The 15,618-nt window shown below is 40.7% G+C and overlaps 1 protein-coding gene across 1 annotated transcript in view; it reads right to left on the reverse strand.

The window, feature by feature from the left end:
* Positions 1-911: 911 nt before the first annotated feature.
* Positions 912-15,618, reverse strand: part of LOC129727187 (uncharacterized) — a 280,609-nt gene continuing 265,902 nt past the window's right edge. The window contains exons 6-7 of the mRNA XM_055684744.1: positions 12,478-12,735; positions 912-2,322 (exon numbers count right to left, since the gene is read on the reverse strand). Of these exons, the coding sequence (XP_055540719.1) occupies positions 1,125-2,322; positions 12,478-12,735 (1,456 nt within the window). The 3' untranslated portion in view covers positions 912-1,124. The remainder of the gene's footprint in view (positions 2,323-12,477; positions 12,736-15,618) is intronic.

The following is a 15,618-nucleotide window of genomic DNA, read 5'->3' on the forward strand; positions in this document are numbered from 1 at the left end:
GAAAAACTGAATGAAATAGTAACCAGAGGCAACTGGAACAATGAGGTATAAAACTTAAAAGACATTAAGTCGAACAAATGCAGAATTTAGTGTGAATTTTATTTACTTTCAAAGTCTGTTGCATTACGATAATACATTATGAAAAACATCTTGATTTCTTCAAATTTGTTTCATTACCTGATAATAGACGCATTTCCCGCCAACTCAACCAGATGTTGGCACTTGGCAGCACCCTTGGTCATATCAGATTTTGTTCAAAATAGGTTTTTAGACAAACCTTCTAGTTGCCCAAAAATCTTTTGAACAAATCAAAGTGGACATTCTCAGTAAAAAAGTTTTTCTAACATTTTTTTTTCATGTCCAACACTGTTTCATGTTTAAATTGTGTCATAGACATGAAAAAGTTTTTGATAGTAAAACTCTTTTTCATGAAGAGTGCCAACTTTAATTTATTCAGAAGAGTTTTAGGAGACTACGCAAAAAACCTCATTTGAAAAAAACCTGAGATGACCGTTGTTTGTTATAGGATTATTATTATACAACGCTTTTCTTTGTACATCAACATTAATTTTCTGTATATTGCATGCCAGTCATGCACATACATTGAGTAACATAATTCAACTGAAGGTATAGTATTTAAAAAAAGCGCAGTTTTGAAAATTGTTCGTTGTGTTACGCAATCAACCGTAGAGATATGATAAGATTGCAGTGATCAACCGAAAACACCAGGTTTTTGTGCCAGAAATCAGGAAACCAGATCATGGCTTATAATATAGCTCAATTTCCTCGACACAGTCATGCAATACTTACCAGTTCACGAAAGACAGCCTTTATAAAATATTGATTTTTCAGTAGAATTTGACCCTGAAAGTGTTCGTCATAACTAGGCCAGAGTAAAAACAAAACAAAAATTCTACCGCCAGTACAAACATATATTTTCTTAGAAACATGAATTTCTTTAATTTTATTTTTGCCCATCTTATTAAAGTTACCATCTACGGTTTGTGTGTAGAAAATAAAACACCTTTTAGCAAGACGCTGCCTCTAGTTGGTAATGTCGAGAAAAACCAAAAATTGCACCGTTAAACCGGTTCATTGGCAACCGGGCGGCCCACAATCGTATGCTAGCTACAGGGTTGCCAGGCTGGCTTTGAGCTGCCGTACCGACAGAGCAGCACCTTTTTGAAGGCATCTCGGAACGCCTTGTTGAAAATGGTGTAGAAGATTGGATTGACCATACTGCTGGCGTACCCGAGCCAAGTGACAAACTCGAACACCCAGTGATTGACGCTTTCCTCGCACTCTTTGCACAGGCTGGGCAGCAAGTTTAGCACGAAAAACGGTGCCCAAAGTACGACGAACGTGAAGAAGACCACTCCCAGCACTTTGGTAGCCTTCTGCTCCAGACGTATGATTCGACCATGTCGTGACGAATTTCGTGAAATGACACTGGAATTACGCGAATGATGCGACCGAATTGTTGTTTGTCGCTGAATTAAACACGGTGAAGATGTGTTTCTTTGACTCTTTTGCATATCACCACCGGTGATCACGATTGATGGCGTACCTTCATTCTGATGTCTCAGTGTTGCAGAACGACGCAGCGAGGTGGTACTGGATGTACTCGGTTTGGTTGGAGTTAGCAGCAATGAGGTCCGAGCACCTCCAAAGCTGGATCCCCGCCTTTGATGTCTACGAGAATCCCAAGTTACCACGGATACACTTTTAAGATTGTTGTACTTCCTGTTTGGCGACACCAGCGAAAATGCCGGTAAAGTCGACAAACTGCTAGATGTGGATCGCGTCGGTTGGGACGAAATCGATATATTGCTGTTGATTTGCGTTTCCAGATTGGAAATTGAACTATAATTTGAACTTGTTTTAACTATTTTTATCTCGGCTGGTCGTATACCTTCGCATTTAAGCTTGTTTCCGGCCTCGCCAAAATAGGGACACTTGCAGGGAGGAGGCAACCGGAGCGGATTCACGGAAACCCCATCACTCGTTTCGCTATAACTTCTGCTGCTGATGTCATCATTCTCGCTAGTTGCCTGAGGCGTGTCCTCTTCTTGAGTGTTTTTTCTTGTCAAGGCCTCCTCCCGGCAGCGGCGGTCCGCTTCCTGCCTGAGCAGATCATTCACCGTTATTTCGGGACCGGTCCCGTCCGGAGGCGAAACCGCAAACGGAAGACTACGGAAACGCTTCCGCACGACAGACGACAGCGGGGTGGCCGAATTGCGACGGTTGATCCAGGCCGTTGTCGAGCTACGGCGTTTCGTCAGCTGCGGCGGCTTGGATGGTGCTGCCAGTGGTAGCTTCTTCCTACGGTGAAAAAAAGAGAAAAATGGTTTGTTGATTTGAAGTTTTTCCTATCGTTTTGTTTACGTTGATTGTATTATACTCGTGTGCGGAACTTCCGGCCGGGAAATGGAAAGACAATTCCAGGTGGGGTTTATCGGATAATTTATGTTTTAAACTAAATTAGAAATAAAATTTCTTTTCTTATAATTTTGCTATGTCACAAAGAAAACTGTTAACTATCAAATATGCCAAAAATACCATCAAGTATATCAAAAAAGACAACTAATATCTTGAATTATTTTTGTCCAAATTTCTTCTTTCTGTCAAATCTCTAACAAATACATTTAACGTACATGGGATATAGGAAATATAATATAAAGAAAATATTCCAGTACTTAAATAATTGCTGTGTGTAAATTTCGAATACAATTTATTGAATTTATTGAAAACTCATTCACATAAAGGCAGATATTCACTAATCGCGCCACGTAAATTAGCTGTGATTTGATTACTATTTCATCAATACACTAAGGTCGCTTTTTTGGCCGGTTTTTTTACGCGGATTCCGGAATTTACGCGGTTTTTATACGCGGATTCTGGAATTTACGCGTTTTTTTTATCCCCCGCGTAAAAAGCGACTTTTGTGTACATGTATTTTTCGCACGAAAAAACAAATCGGTTATATTGTGTATTTGCAATTAAGGTGATACCGTGCAGTCTTATTTTTTTTTCAAAATTGCTTTATATTTCATGACATAATATGACAAAATATGACGTAACATGACATGAATAAGACGATAAATAATAGATAAATTTTACATCTTGAAGAGCACACATTATTCCACACTTCTTTCTCTCAACAACACTACTAAGATAGAATGAACTTTGTTTCAACGAATTTTATTCTAACTCCATCTTGTTCACCCCTGCAAACATAGAAAGCTGATTGCACAGAATCACTCCTTAGTTCATTTTTTCACGATGATCTGTTCATTGGTTTTGATTTAAGGGTTCAAAATGGTTTGATTTTGTAACCAACGTCAGTCACAGGCATATATCTAGTATTCAAGAACCTACATAAATATATAACTTTGCAGAGTGATTGCTGTTCAAGAATTTGAAATGAACAAATTCACTATTCCTACACTCCATCCTCTCCCAGCTTACGTTCAAAAGATAGATAATATTCTCCATGTACCGAATTAAATGATAATGGTTCCCCGATCAAACGATTTTAACAAACAGGCAACACAAATATAACTGAACTTGATAGAAACAACAAAGCCTGTAATATTCTTGATATGCCAGAGTGATGAAAAGTACAGAAATATATCAAATTCTGTTGTCATACACTTGAATATTCAAAAAGGTGGTTCATCAAAACATATTTACAACAAAATTTATTATTCAATTAGCAAAACATTGTACATTCTAACAAATTCTGATTTTTTTCTGCCAATAACCTTACAAAACTTGCTATAATTTGTAATAATCAGTAAGTAATTTCTCTCCCCCCCCCTTAAAAAAAGTAAGTAATTTTGATCGGAATAGGACAGACAGACAGACAGACAGACAGACAGACAGACAGACAGACAGACAGACAGACAGACAGACAGACAGACAGACAGACAGACAGACAGACAGACAGACAGACAGACAGACAGACAGACAGACAGACAGACAGACAGACAGACAGACAGACAGACAGACAGACAGACAGACAGACAGACAGACAGACAGACAGACAGACAGACAGACAGACAGACAGACAGACAGACAGACAGACAGACAGACAGACAGACAGACAGACAGACAGACAGACAGACAGACAGACAGACAGACAGACAGACAGACAGACAGACAGACAGACAGACAGACAGACAGACAGACAGACAGACAGACAGACAGACAGACAGACAGACAGACAGACAGACAGACAGACAGACAGACAGACAGACAGACAGACAGACAGACAGACAGACAGACAGACAGACAGACAGACAGACAGACAGACAGACAGACAGACAGACAGACAGACAGACAGACAGACAGACAGACAGACAGACAGACAGACAGACAGACAGACAGACAGACAGACAGACAGACAGACAGACAGACAGACAGACAGACAGACAGACAGACAGACAGACAGACAGACAGACAGACAGACAGACAGACAGACAGACAGACAGACAGACAGACAGACAGACAGACAGACAGACAGACAGACAGACAGACAGACAGACAGACAGACAGACAGACAGACAGACAGACAGACAGACAGACAGACAGACAGACAGACAGACAGACAGACAGACAGACAGACAGACAGACAGACAGACAGACAGACAGACAGACAGACAGACAGACAGACAGACAGACAGACAGACAGACAGACAGACAGACAGACAGACAGACAGACAGACAGACAGACAGACAGACAGACAGACAGACAGACAGACAGACAGACAGACAGACAGACAGACAGACAGACAGACAGACAGACAGACAGACAGACAGACAGACAGACAGACAGACAGACAGACAGACAGACAGACAGACAGACAGACAGACAGACAGACAGACAGACAGACAGACAGACAGACAGACAGACAGACAGACAGACAGACAGACAGACAGACAGACAGACAGACAGACAGACAGACAGACAGACAGACAGACAGACAGACAGACAGACAGACAGACAGACAGACAGACAGACAGACAGACAGACAGACAGACAGACAGACAGACAGACAGACAGACAGACAGACAGACAGACAGACAGACAGACAGACAGACAGACAGACAGACAGACAGACAGACAGACAGACAGACAGACAGACAGACAGACAGACAGACAGACAGACAGACAGACAGACAGACAGACAGACAGACAGACAGACAGACAGACAGACAGACAGACAGACAGACAGACAGACAGACAGACAGACAGACAGACAGACAGACAGACAGACAGACAGACAGACAGACAGACAGACAGACAGACAGACAGACAGACAGACAGACAGACAGACAGACAGACAGACAGACAGACAGACAGACAGACAGACAGACAGACAGACAGACAGACAGACAGACAGACAGACAGACAGACAGACAGACAGACAGACAGACAGACAGACAGACAGACAGACAGACAGACAGACAGACAGACAGACAGACAGACAGACAGACAGACAGACAGACAGACAGACAGACAGACAGACAGACAGACAGACAGACAGACAGACAGACAGACAGACAGACAGACAGACAGACAGACAGACAGACAGACAGACAGACAGACAGACAGACAGACAGACAGACAGACAGACAGACAGACAGACAGACAGACAGACAGACAGACAGACAGACAGACAGACAGACAGACAGACAGACAGACAGACAGACAGACAGACAGACAGACAGACAGACAGACAGACAGACAGACAGACAGACAGACAGACAGACAGACAGACAGACAGACAGACAGACAGACAGACAGACAGACAGACAGACAGACAGACAGACAGACAGACAGACAGACAGACAGACAGACAGACAGACAGACAGACAGACAGACAGACAGACAGACAGACAGACAGACAGACAGACAGACAGACAGACAGACAGACAGACAGACAGACAGACAGACAGACAGACAGACAGACAGACAGACAGACAGACAGACAGACAGACAGACAGACAGACAGACAGACAGACAGACAGACAGACAGACAGACAGACAGACAGACAGACAGACAGACAGACAGACAGACAGACAGACAGACAGACAGACAGACAGACAGACAGACAGACAGACAGACAGACAGACAGACAGACAGACAGACAGACAGACAGACAGACAGACAGACAGACAGACAGACAGACAGACAGACAGACAGACAGACAGACAGACAGACAGACAGACAGACAGACAGACAGACAGACAGACAGACAGACAGACAGACAGACAGACAGACAGACAGACAGACAGACAGACAGACAGACAGACAGACAGACAGACAGACAGACAGACAGACAGACAGACAGACAGACAGACAGACAGACAGACAGACAGACAGACAGACAGACAGACAGACAGACAGACAGACAGACAGACAGACAGACAGACAGACAGACAGACAGACAGACAGACAGACAGACAGACAGACAGACAGACAGACAGACAGACAGACAGACAGACAGACAGACAGACAGACAGACAGACAGACAGACAGACAGACAGACAGACAGGCAGACAGACAGACAGACAGACAGACAGACAGACAGGCAGACAGACAGACAGACAGACAGACAGACAGACAGACAGACAGACAGACAGACAGACAGACAGACAGACAGACAGACAGACAGACAGACAGACAGACAGGCAGACAGACAGACAGACAGACAGACAGACAGACAGACAGACAGACAGACAGACAGACAGACAGACAGACAGACAGACAGACAGACAGACAGACAGACAGACAGACAGACAGACAGACAGACAGACAGACAGACAGACAGACAGACAGACAGACAGACAGACAGACAGACAGACAGACAGACAGACAGACAGACAGACAGACAGACAGACAGACAGACAGACAGACAGACAGACAGACAGACAGACAGACAGACAGACAGACAGACAGACAGACAGACAGACAGACAGACAGCCTATTTGCGGTGACATCCAAGATGGCGGTGAGATCCAGGATTGTGGCGAAATCCAAGGTTGTGCCAATATTTTGACTTGGGATACTTCGGTTTCCGGTAAATTTCGAACTATAATAACAGCATAACCACATGATGGATAATAATAACAAATATGTTGTTGGGTGGATAAATGTTGTAATATGTATAATTTTAATATAATTTTTATTTATATTATTTTAATTATTTTAGTATACAATTTCAACTTAGACCAATTTGCCGTCTCGAAGGTAAGGGTTTCGCGAAAATTTTGAAACACTTCTCTATATAAACAAATTGCTAACCTGGTTTTGGAACTTAAAAAACTGATGTCTTGGAAGAAAATATGCTGATATAGACAACTGTACCCTATAGTACAGGTAAAACTGTTCTATCGTTGCAGCTGTACACGAATCCTATTCGTTTGAAATCAAGGAAAAACTGCAATTCTGCTGCTGATGGTAATTAACAGTTTATCTCATGAATATGGTTACCATAAATACCATAAAAAGCTCAATAAGACTTAATCATTGCTGCGATGGTTAAATGATATAAATTATTTTCATTTTTATTTTATCTCCGATGTTCACCAAATAATCATGAACGGCATAATATCGAAAGAGTGAACTCTTAAAAATATAAATTTATAGAAAAGTAAAAGCCGGTGAATCCTTGTAATTTTTTTGTCCATTTACTAAGATTTCTTCGGAATCTATTTTTACATTTTTACATATTGTTAGATGATTTTTTTTATTTTTAACTCAACCAGAGCCGGATTTGAGGGGAGCCCAGGGGGCCCGGGCCCCGAGCCTTCGTATTTTTGAGGCCCTCACAAAACGAGAAAAAGTTCTTTTCTCTATCGAAAATGAGATTCAATCAAAAATTCAATTTACAGCAAAAAAATTTGAACAACCATTTCAATCTGAAACTTTCCTTCAGTGTTATCTTTTTTCGCGATCGTTAATATCACAACTACATCCATAAGAGTTCACCTTCGATTCTCTTGGAATGATACACATTAACACACCATTTGAATAGAACCAGCGCGCATGGGAGATCAACACAATGCATTGCTGTTGATTCCGAAAATAAGTTTACTTGTCCGACTCAGGGATACTAGATTTGCGTTGCAAAATGCAGATTTTCAGAGTCCGTGTGCAGATTTTATTGACCTGCATATGTGTGTAGTTTTTTTCTAGTTTCTGTAGATTATTGCCAGCGTAGCCTTATATATGCGCAGTCATTCTCAAATTGTGTGTGGATGGCATTTTTTTCTAATTGCGGTAGGCTTTTTTTTTTCAGATATCAAGATAAAATTTCCGGATTTCGAGCAGTTGCAGACATCTTTCGAAAACATCTGGCACCTCTGGTCCAAATCATTCGACAGTTAGATCTGGCTGTAAACAGTGAGCAAGAACCGAATTTATTATTACATTTGTTCATAATGAACGATCGTCACAAAACCCCGCATATATCAAAGTGGAGCTCAAAAAAGAAGATTACATGAAGAAAAAAATTGAAAACTCGTTAGTACCTTGCAAAAACTATTTTATTTAAGGATTTATTTGAGCCTAATGATCTCGAACGCAACTGGAGTAAGGTCTTTTTCGAAGATGAAACTGATAGAAAATAGGTTGCGTACGACTATGAAGAATGAAAGGCTGTCAAACTTTGCATTGTTAAGTTGAGAGTACAATATTCTGAAGGAGTTGAATGTTGATTATTCAATCAATAAGTTCTCTGCAAAAAAAAACTCGTAAGAAAAAATTCTAGCAAATTTTTGGTAACTTTTCAATAACAAATAAATGTTTTTAACTTGTACGATAAAAAAACGGTTTTATTTTATTTTGGGGCCCCACTGTAAACTGGGCCCCGGGCCCCCACAATCGTAAATCCGGCTCTGAAGTCAACATGTAACATAGGTATAAAAGCTACCTTCGTAATAAGGCGAATGAAATTGTTTGACTTTGTTTGACATATCTTCAAATGTTTTTGTATTAGTGTGCCTATGAAACGGTTTCGAAGTTATTTCCGGATTGATTCGCGTTTAGGGCGCAACTAACAAAATGTAAACAAATCGTTTTATTACACCATTGGTTTCGAAAAGACTCACACAATTCATGGCAAGAATCCTTTCTTTTGGATAAATCGATAAAGTTATTTAAATCAAGTTTTTAGTAAAGGGCGATAAAACAGTTTACCCAAAACATAAGATACTTTGGAACTAGGCCCTTTACATTGTTTTGAAGCAACGGGCTTATTTGCGAAACATTCCGTAAACAGGCGACAGTAAAGGGCGGATCAACTTTTGTTTTCAAAACAAAGGCGCATTTAAAGAGGCGCAACTGAAGAAAAAATAAAAACAAGGCGAAAGAAAGATGGGCGTATCTCGTTGTCAGAATGCTTTAAGGCGAAATAGAGGTGGGCGAATCTCGTTGTCAGAATGCTTTAAGGCTCATTAGGAAAAGGTTAGAAGAAAAGCGCAGATTTAAGCCATAAACGCACAAATTTAATGTAGCATTGCTAGGAAACTAAAAACCAGGTTTATTCTACGTCGATTTTTGGTATTGATGTTAATGTTAGTCACTTCCTTTGAAATTACGATTTGAAAATGTACTTGCACATTTTCAAACTGATATCCCTCAAAGTTTATCTCTTGTTAGTTGCGCCCTTATCGCAAATCACTCCGGATTTTCAGAGTAAGATTCATAATATGTTTTAATCAGAGTTAAATAAGAAAAAATCATTCAATTTAATAATGTAAGTATTGTTGGGTTTCGAGACAATAGAATTAGTTCTGATTCAGACGCATTAGGAGAAATTCTTAGTGGTTTTTCAACAACAACGATACGCTTGTGGCGTGTCCAATAAATGTTGTTTAAAAAAAAGCAAAAAACACTGCCGGCTCATTTTCCCTTACGGTAACAAAATTCGTTTGAGCGTTGTAAAATATATTTTTAAAAAAGGATTCAAACAGAAGGCTAGAAATAAAAAACCGTAAGTTACTGTACAAACTCATTGATTCTGTCTGCGGACTTTGTAACCTTCGTAATAAAAATTCTAATTATATTGTTTAGTCCCACGTCACCATTTCATACAACCCCTGTATATCTTGTATTACTTATACTTCAATTGAAAGCTCTTTTATTCCTTTTTGAAACAACGTGCCGTTGTGGAGAGCCTAATGACAAATTAAAAAAAATTATCAATAGAAAAACAACAATTGCTCGAAATACAACATTTTTAAAAACAGTTGGACACCTTGATGCCCCTGTGTTCATCAATATGAACTATATAAACTACTACTAGGGTAATGAACGGCTTAAACAGTAGCGCCTATTTTAATCAGTAGCAGCAAACAGGCCTCAAACTCCTGCTTTTTGATCAATATCGACAATTTCAATGGTGGAAACGAAAACTTTGATTGTCTAGCTGTCAGCTGTCGAATATTAAAAATACCGTTAATCACAAAGAAATCCGTGAAAAACAGCATTTGAAACAAATAGAGATATTGCAGCCATTCAGGAGTCACTTCGGGTGCTGCAAAAAAACGCCTGCAAAACAGATGGAAACTGTTTAAAATAGGTTCGGAGTGATTGGAATAGTGTCCCTCGATTGGTAACTTTAATTGCTCATTGTTAAAGTTTGATAACTTAGTTTTACAATCTGAAAACAAGTTCTGACAGAGAAAACGATAAAGAACAGATTTATTCTTAGATCAGTAAAAGGCGAAATATCCACGAAATATTTAATCGAGCTCAACATTTATGTTCTGTTAAAATTAAAAAAAATCTGGATAAAATCGACGTAGCCTTTTGTTCATTTTCAACAGTTTCAGTGTTCAACATTCAGTTAGTGTGTCGTTCCGAAATAGCAATGAATTCAAAAATATTGGTAGAAAATCCGCTAGTGGGATCAAATATCATGACAATCGAAAATAGAGATAAATCCCCGCTCCGACATATGCAACATGGAAAAGAGCTTACAGTAGAAATCGATTTTTTTTTCGTTTTTCACCACTTTCTAAATTGAACATTTCAGATCTAGGCTCCAAATCGATGCATTGTGATACAAGCAAAAAAAAAAACGGAACTCAACTCACCTAACGGTGAGCGTGAGCTTTTCGTCCATGCAATCGGTGTTCAGGTTTCTAGTGTCTTCATTGAAAGAATATTTGTATGCATAACTTTTTAACAAAATATTCAATTCAAAAACATATTCACCTATTACACCATTGCTTAGTGAGTTATTTTTGTTTGAAACGTTGAAACGTTTCGAATTTTCTACACTTTTGCTGAGAATTAACACAGATCATTGCTCCGTTTTGGAAACTAAGTCATCGGAACTATGTGACATCATTTTGTTATTCCCAAACAAAAGAAAACCATTCGCGAAATTATAGCTCTTCCATGGCAAGAATGGCGAAACTCCCAAAAGCGAACGAGAGTTTACGATGTGTAGCGAAGCTGGAAATACGTTCCATAAATGCCAGTAGCAATACCGATGACGACGACGAAGGAGTGAACAGAGCAAGTATCCCATCGGTTGACAGTTATTGGATCATTCCGGATAGTTTGATTTGGCTGTATTTTTGAGTGCTGCATTCTTGCTGTTCGCCGCCCTTTCTCAGGGACGAAGAATGTCGGGTGCCATCGGGTGCTGACATATATTGGAACGGGACTGGAGATGGGTCGACCGATAATCGTCTGTATTTCGCCGGAACGAGGGCGATTTATTGCCTGATTGAATTGTGACCTTCACCACAACACATAATTGCAATCGTTTTCGCTTTAGGAGAAGATTTCTATATCATTGCGGAGTTATAATTCAATAAATCCTGATTATTTTGATGATGTTTTTTTAATTATAAGAACTATTTCTATTTAATTATTTTTCCACTTTTATGATATTATGTTTCTGATGTTCATTTTGTGCCATATTGAGTAGGTATACCAAATTCCTGCCCTTGTTTTACCTACTTTACAATTTGTTTATCGGAGTCACTGTCTGTTATTCTTCTAACCATGAACATGATATCCTCGCTTCGAACCACAATCAACAATATATACATATTTGAACCAGTATACAATACATGGACTCCATATAGCGAAAACACTACTATCATTGTTGCAAAGTTGAAGTATACTGACTCACAAAAGGTACATTTTCCCAAATCTTATCGAATATTCAATTAACGAGCACAACATAACAGCTTTGGCAGCTTATCGTAAGTTTCTCCCGAAGAAACTAATGTGAGGAAGCAGCCCGACATGCAACCAACCCACACGTCTATGCACTTACTAGCACTGTTGTTTTGAAAAACTCTATAATGCTGTGCGCTGCTGACGCTCGTGAACTCGACAGTGCACTATATTTACACAAAACTCTCGAAAAAAAGTTCCCATGTTCTATATGTACAAAAGTGTTACCTGTTTGGTGTTAATGTATAGCGTCGTGTTAACATGTACATACCTAGCCGAAGAGTTTTTGGCATCGGCAGTCGATCCACCGCCCCCGTCGAACCCGTTTCCGTCGTTTGCGGCCGCTGGTGCACTTTGTCCCGCCATTGAGCCACTGGCAGCGTCGACAGTTTTTGCCACCAGACTCGGAGTGGTTCCGCTGGCGTTGCGGCACCCACTGGTAACCGATTCTAACCCACGCGATAGTTTGAGCATCTCCTCGCCGAACTGGTGCAGCGCCGTCATGGTAGAAGGAGTCGGTTCCGGAATGCTGCAAATCGGAAAACGGAAAATTCTAAGTACAGCAACATGCTTGCGTGATTGATTACTAGATAGCGTTCCGTGTCGAAAAGTAAGGAGTGCCTTGCGCTCGGTACAAAAATGGGATTCGGTTTGGTGCAAGACAGCTCGCATTTTTTTCACTTGATCTTTTTTTCGGACGGTGTAGGCTTAGAGCTTCGAAAAAAGTGTGCAGTCGCAAATGAGTTTTCGCTACGAAATTCGTCATTGAATTTTTTTAAAAGTTGTATCAGTTCTCTGTTCAACGAAAACAATCTATTGATTCCCTCAGTTCAAAAAGTTTCTTTTGTCTAGCTTGTAGAATAAATATCTGTTGTTTATTCTACTGGTTCATTCTGTAAATTCCGCTAAGTGCTTTTTTTGAGCTTATTGAAACGGAAATCGGTATATGATTTCCATCAAACACTTTACTGGTTTTGTTTTTCGTCACAGCCTCGGTAAAAGCAAACAAACTTAAACTAAGCTTGGTAAAAGAAATTAGAGCGGTTCGTAAAGATGGAGTCCTAGTCATTTTTTTATGAATAATGAACCAATGAAGATAATATATTTCATCAGTATTCGGCAGTCTAGTAGAGATTAGAATTGATCTTCTATAGTTAACCCCATTATTTTCAGATAGAAAAGTTACGAACAGTCAAATCGAGGTTTAAAACTCACTTATTAAAAGTTACCTGTTTTGTTATATTACGTTGTTGCCATGTTGCTCGGTTTTGTGCTGTGTTTCGCCTGTGTCCCAGACGTCTTATCACCCGAAAGTCTCCTTCGATCCGGTCGAGTCATCGTGCCCGCTGCGCCCCTCTATTTCTGATGCTGGCAGGGTTGCTGAAGAGAAGTGATTTCGCAGAGTTGTCGTCCGGCATCGTTACGACGTGACCGGCGCACCGCAATCTATTGACTTTCGCCAGGTGTACAATGGAATCTCTCCGCTCGTGGTTCATGCGCCGTCACCATTCTCCGTCGTCCGTCTATACTCCACCTTAGATAATCTGCAGCACCTTCCGTTCGAAAACTCCAAGGGCGTTACGGTCCTCCGCGAGAAGCGTGGTTGTTTCGATTTCGTAGAGGACTACCGGTTTTATCAGGGTTTTGTACATCGTCAACTTCGTGGGTCGTCGCACTCCACGTGAAGTCTTTCGAAGTGAAAAGTAGGCACGATTTCCAGCCTGGATGCGTCGCTGGATCTCTTTGCTGGTGTTATTGTCGGCGGTCACCAGTGAGTCCAAATACACGAACTCATCGACCACCTCAAGCTCATCGCAGCCTACAGAGACTTGAGTTTGAAGGCTGATGTTGTTCTCCTTGGAGCTTCTCGCTCGCATGTACAGGGGATAGTCAAAATAAGTAGGATAGGCAAAATTTTGATGAAATTTGAAATACTGTAGCTTTGCCAAATGTTATCCGATTTTGATAATTCGACCAGCATTGAACTGGAAAACTTTTAAGGTTTCATTCTCTGACCTTAGATCTGGCCTACGTCACCGGATGTAGGAAATATTCTTGAATTCCGGTAGGCATGTAGAACTTGCTAATTTTTGGATGGATTTGGTAATGGTTTACTTGATAAAAATGCTCATTTGCCTCATTGGCATAGATGACAAAATCATTTCTGAAGCGAATGGTTCATCAAGATCCGGAATCGGCCAAGAACTCATCGAGAAATGGCTATTTTTCGTCAGGAAGTCCTCAGAGAAACCTGCGGTAGGGGACATTTTTTATTTTTGCATCAAATATAGCGTGTGATACCTCTATCTTCAGGATTTTCCATCAGGAATCTCTCAAAAGACATATTTTTAAACATAGGCTTCATTGGCCACTTCCGAAACAACCTGGATGTCCCGAAGGAACTCGTAGTGGGAGAATTTACATTTCTGCATCAAAATATAGCATGCGACAGATTGTTCCGCAAGTGGCCAATGAAGCCTATATTCAAAAGTATGTCTTTTGAAAGATTCCAGATGAAAAATCTTGAAAAGAGAGGAGTCACACGCTATATTTGATGCAAACATGTGAATGCCTCCTACTACAGGTTCCTCCGAGGACTTTCGGATGAGAAATAGCCATTTCTCGATGAGTTCTTGGCCGATTCCGGATCTTGATGAACCATTCGCTTCAGAAATGATTTTGTCATCTATGCCAATGAGGCAAATGAGCATTTTTATCAAGTAAACCATTACCAAATCCATCCAAAAATTAGCAAGTTCTACATGCCTACCGGAATTCAAGAATATTTCCTACATCCGGTGACGTAGGCCAGATCTAAGGTCAGAGAATGAAACCTTAAAAGTTTTCCAGTTCAATGGTGTTCGAATCATTAAAATCGAATAACATTTGGCAAAGCTACAGCATTTCAAATTAGATCAAAATTTTGCCTATCCTACTTATTTTGACTATCTCCTGCATTCGTTTTCGACGCATTTATTCGCAGTCCGATCCGTCCGGCTTCGGCTTTTAGTCGGGCTAAAATTCCTCCGCCCTCGCAAAGTTACGTGTTATGATGTCAAAGTCATCCGCAAAACCCAGAAGCTGAACAGACCTTGTGAAAATCGTGACCCATAGCAGCGCTCTAGCCAGCGCCTCTCTCCCATGTTTAAAGAGCTCGCTCGGCAGTCCGTCTTTGCCTGCGACTTTGTTGTTTTTAAGCTTTCCGATCTCACAAAGACCTTCATTACATCGGGGGCTGGTATTCGGTCATCCGCTGCTGGTGCTCCTAGGTCAGTTTCTGCTCCGCTTCTGTTTACTGTATCGCCTTCAGGTGTCCATCGAAGTACTCCTCCCACCTGTCGACCACCTCGCTGGCATCCGTGAGAAGGTTCCCATTCGCGTCGTTACACATGCCGGTTTGCGGCACATAGCC

Source organism: Wyeomyia smithii, chromosome 3 (assembly GCF_029784165.1).
Source record: "Wyeomyia smithii strain HCP4-BCI-WySm-NY-G18 chromosome 3, ASM2978416v1, whole genome shotgun sequence".
NCBI classification, from domain to species: Eukaryota; Metazoa; Arthropoda; class Insecta; order Diptera; family Culicidae; genus Wyeomyia; species Wyeomyia smithii.